This window comes from Chinchilla lanigera, unplaced genomic scaffold, assembly GCF_000276665.1.
Source record: "Chinchilla lanigera isolate Chin_1 unplaced genomic scaffold, ChiLan1.0 scaffold00007, whole genome shotgun sequence".
In the NCBI taxonomy this organism is placed as follows: Eukaryota; Metazoa; Chordata; class Mammalia; order Rodentia; family Chinchillidae; genus Chinchilla; species Chinchilla lanigera.
In genome coordinates, this window is record NW_004955408.1 from 4,349,967 (window position 1) to 4,351,960 (window position 1,994).

At 39.6% G+C, this 1,994-nt stretch overlaps 1 protein-coding gene across 1 annotated transcript in view; it reads right to left on the bottom strand.

Annotated features, from left to right (window-relative positions):
• The window catches only part of Zcchc10 (zinc finger, CCHC domain containing 10), a gene marked incomplete at its 5' end in the record, with an annotated part of 9,507 nt that extends 7,538 nt beyond the window's left edge, over window positions 1-1,969 (bottom strand). Inside the window, 1 exon segment of the mRNA XM_013508415.1 lies at window positions 1,808-1,969. Coding sequence (XP_013363869.1) covers window positions 1,808-1,969 — 162 coding nt within the window.
• Window positions 1,970-1,994: the final 25 nt, after the last annotated feature.

A 1,994-nucleotide genomic window follows, 5' to 3' on the forward strand; every position in this document is an offset into this window, starting at 1 on the left:
AAGTAAGTTTCATCCCAGAGATGCAAGGACGGTTCGACATACGTAAATGAATAAATGTAGTATATCACATAAATAAGAGCAAGGTCAAAAATCAGATGATCATATCAATAGATGCAGAAAAGGCTCTGGACAAAATTCAACACCTTTCCATGATAAAAACCCTCAAGAAAGCAGGGCGTGGTGGTGCATGCCTGTAATCCCAGCACTGGGAGGTTTAGGCAGGAGGATTATTTGCAAATTCAAAACTAGCCTGGGCTAGAAAGTAAGCTCAAGGCCAGCCTGAACTGCATAGGGAGACCCTGTCTCAAAAAGCCAAAAAAAAGCTGTACTACAAACAATAGTGATACAAAGTGATACAAAGCATGGTACTGGAACAAAAATAGGTAAGTAGATTAATGGAACAGAACTGAGGCTGCAGAAACCTCCCCAGGCATATTCAAGTATTTGATCTTTGACAAAGGGTTAACAGCGTATGCTGGAGGAAATACAGCCTATGTAACAAGTGGTGCTAGTGGGTGTGGTGGTGCACTAAGACTCCAGAAACAAGGGCAATTTTCAATAAATCAAACAGTAACAGAAGCTAGGCATGGTGTACACCTATAATCCCAGCACTCAGGAGGCTGAGGCAGGTGATTGGCTTGAGTTCAAGGCTAGCCTGGGCTACACAGTGAGTTTAAGTCCAGCCTGAACTACATAATAATGAAACCCTGTTTCAAAATTAATTAATTATTGAAAAAACTGTATCTTACAAAATATAACTGAATAAATTTCTGCTGGGTTAAATATTCAAATAAAAATGAATTAAGTGTGATTTTCATGTACCAACTCTCCACAATGAATGCGATAATTATATACTGTAAACATGTACTAATAGAAGAAATGAAACTTTTAAAAACATCATATACACTTCGAAAAAAAATTCCATTTAAAAAAATTCTCTTTTTTCTTTCTTGGTGTGTGTAAGTGTGTAATACTGGATACTGAGCCCAGGGTCTTCACACTCAGCTACATCCCCAGCTCTTTTACTTTTTATGTTGAAACAGGGTCTAACTAAGTTGTTAATAAGTTAACCAGGCTGGGCTCAAACTTTTGATCTCAGAATGCTGGCGTTACAGGGGTGCGCCACCATGCCCAGCTTTACTTACTGTATCTTGAATAGGTTTTTTTGTTTGTTTTCTTTGAGACAGGGTCTCCCTACGAAGCCCAGACTGGCCTCAAACTTGCAGTGATCCCTCTGCCTCAGTCTCCTGAGTGCTGGGATTACAGGTGTGTAACACTACACCAAGTTAGTTTGCTTACACCACGTACCCCAGTGTTCTGTTGCTGTTTCTTTTTTTTTGTTTGTTTTTTTCTGGTACCAGGAATCGAACTCACGACCTTGCACTCGCCAGGCAGGCACTGTGCCGCTGAGCTAAATCCTCAGCCCCTGTTGCTGTTTCACTGACAGCTGAAGCAATAAAATAAACTTATTAAGAGCACCTCCCCTAGGGACACTTTGTTGATTTCTACTTAACTTTTCTTCTTACCGGTTATGAGACACCGAGCAAGTCCCTGGCCTGCTTGTGCTTCACTTCTTTCCCTTAAACTAAGGATAACAGCATCTGCCTCAGGAATATACGATGCGTCTGAGGTTAAAATAAGCTGTGACTTGAAAGAGATTAGTATAGCGCTAGCTCATTGTCAGCATTCACTAAGCATTCCTAGTATTACAACTAAAGTCTGGAGAACTGCCACGAAACATGTAGTACCTTAATAAATTCCAGTCATATATAACAAACATTCCTTTGGCTAACACATGTATACCTACCTTTGCTGCAATAATAATCTATTTTCTTTTTCTTTTAAAGCTTTCTTTAGTTCTGCTGTTCTTGAGGGCCTATGTAGGTATTTTCTTTTCCCAGTGCATTCATAAGTCCAATGTCCAAATTCCAAGCATTTCTGACATCTTACATGTTGCTTATTTGCTTCACTATAAAAGGAAAAAACACAACACA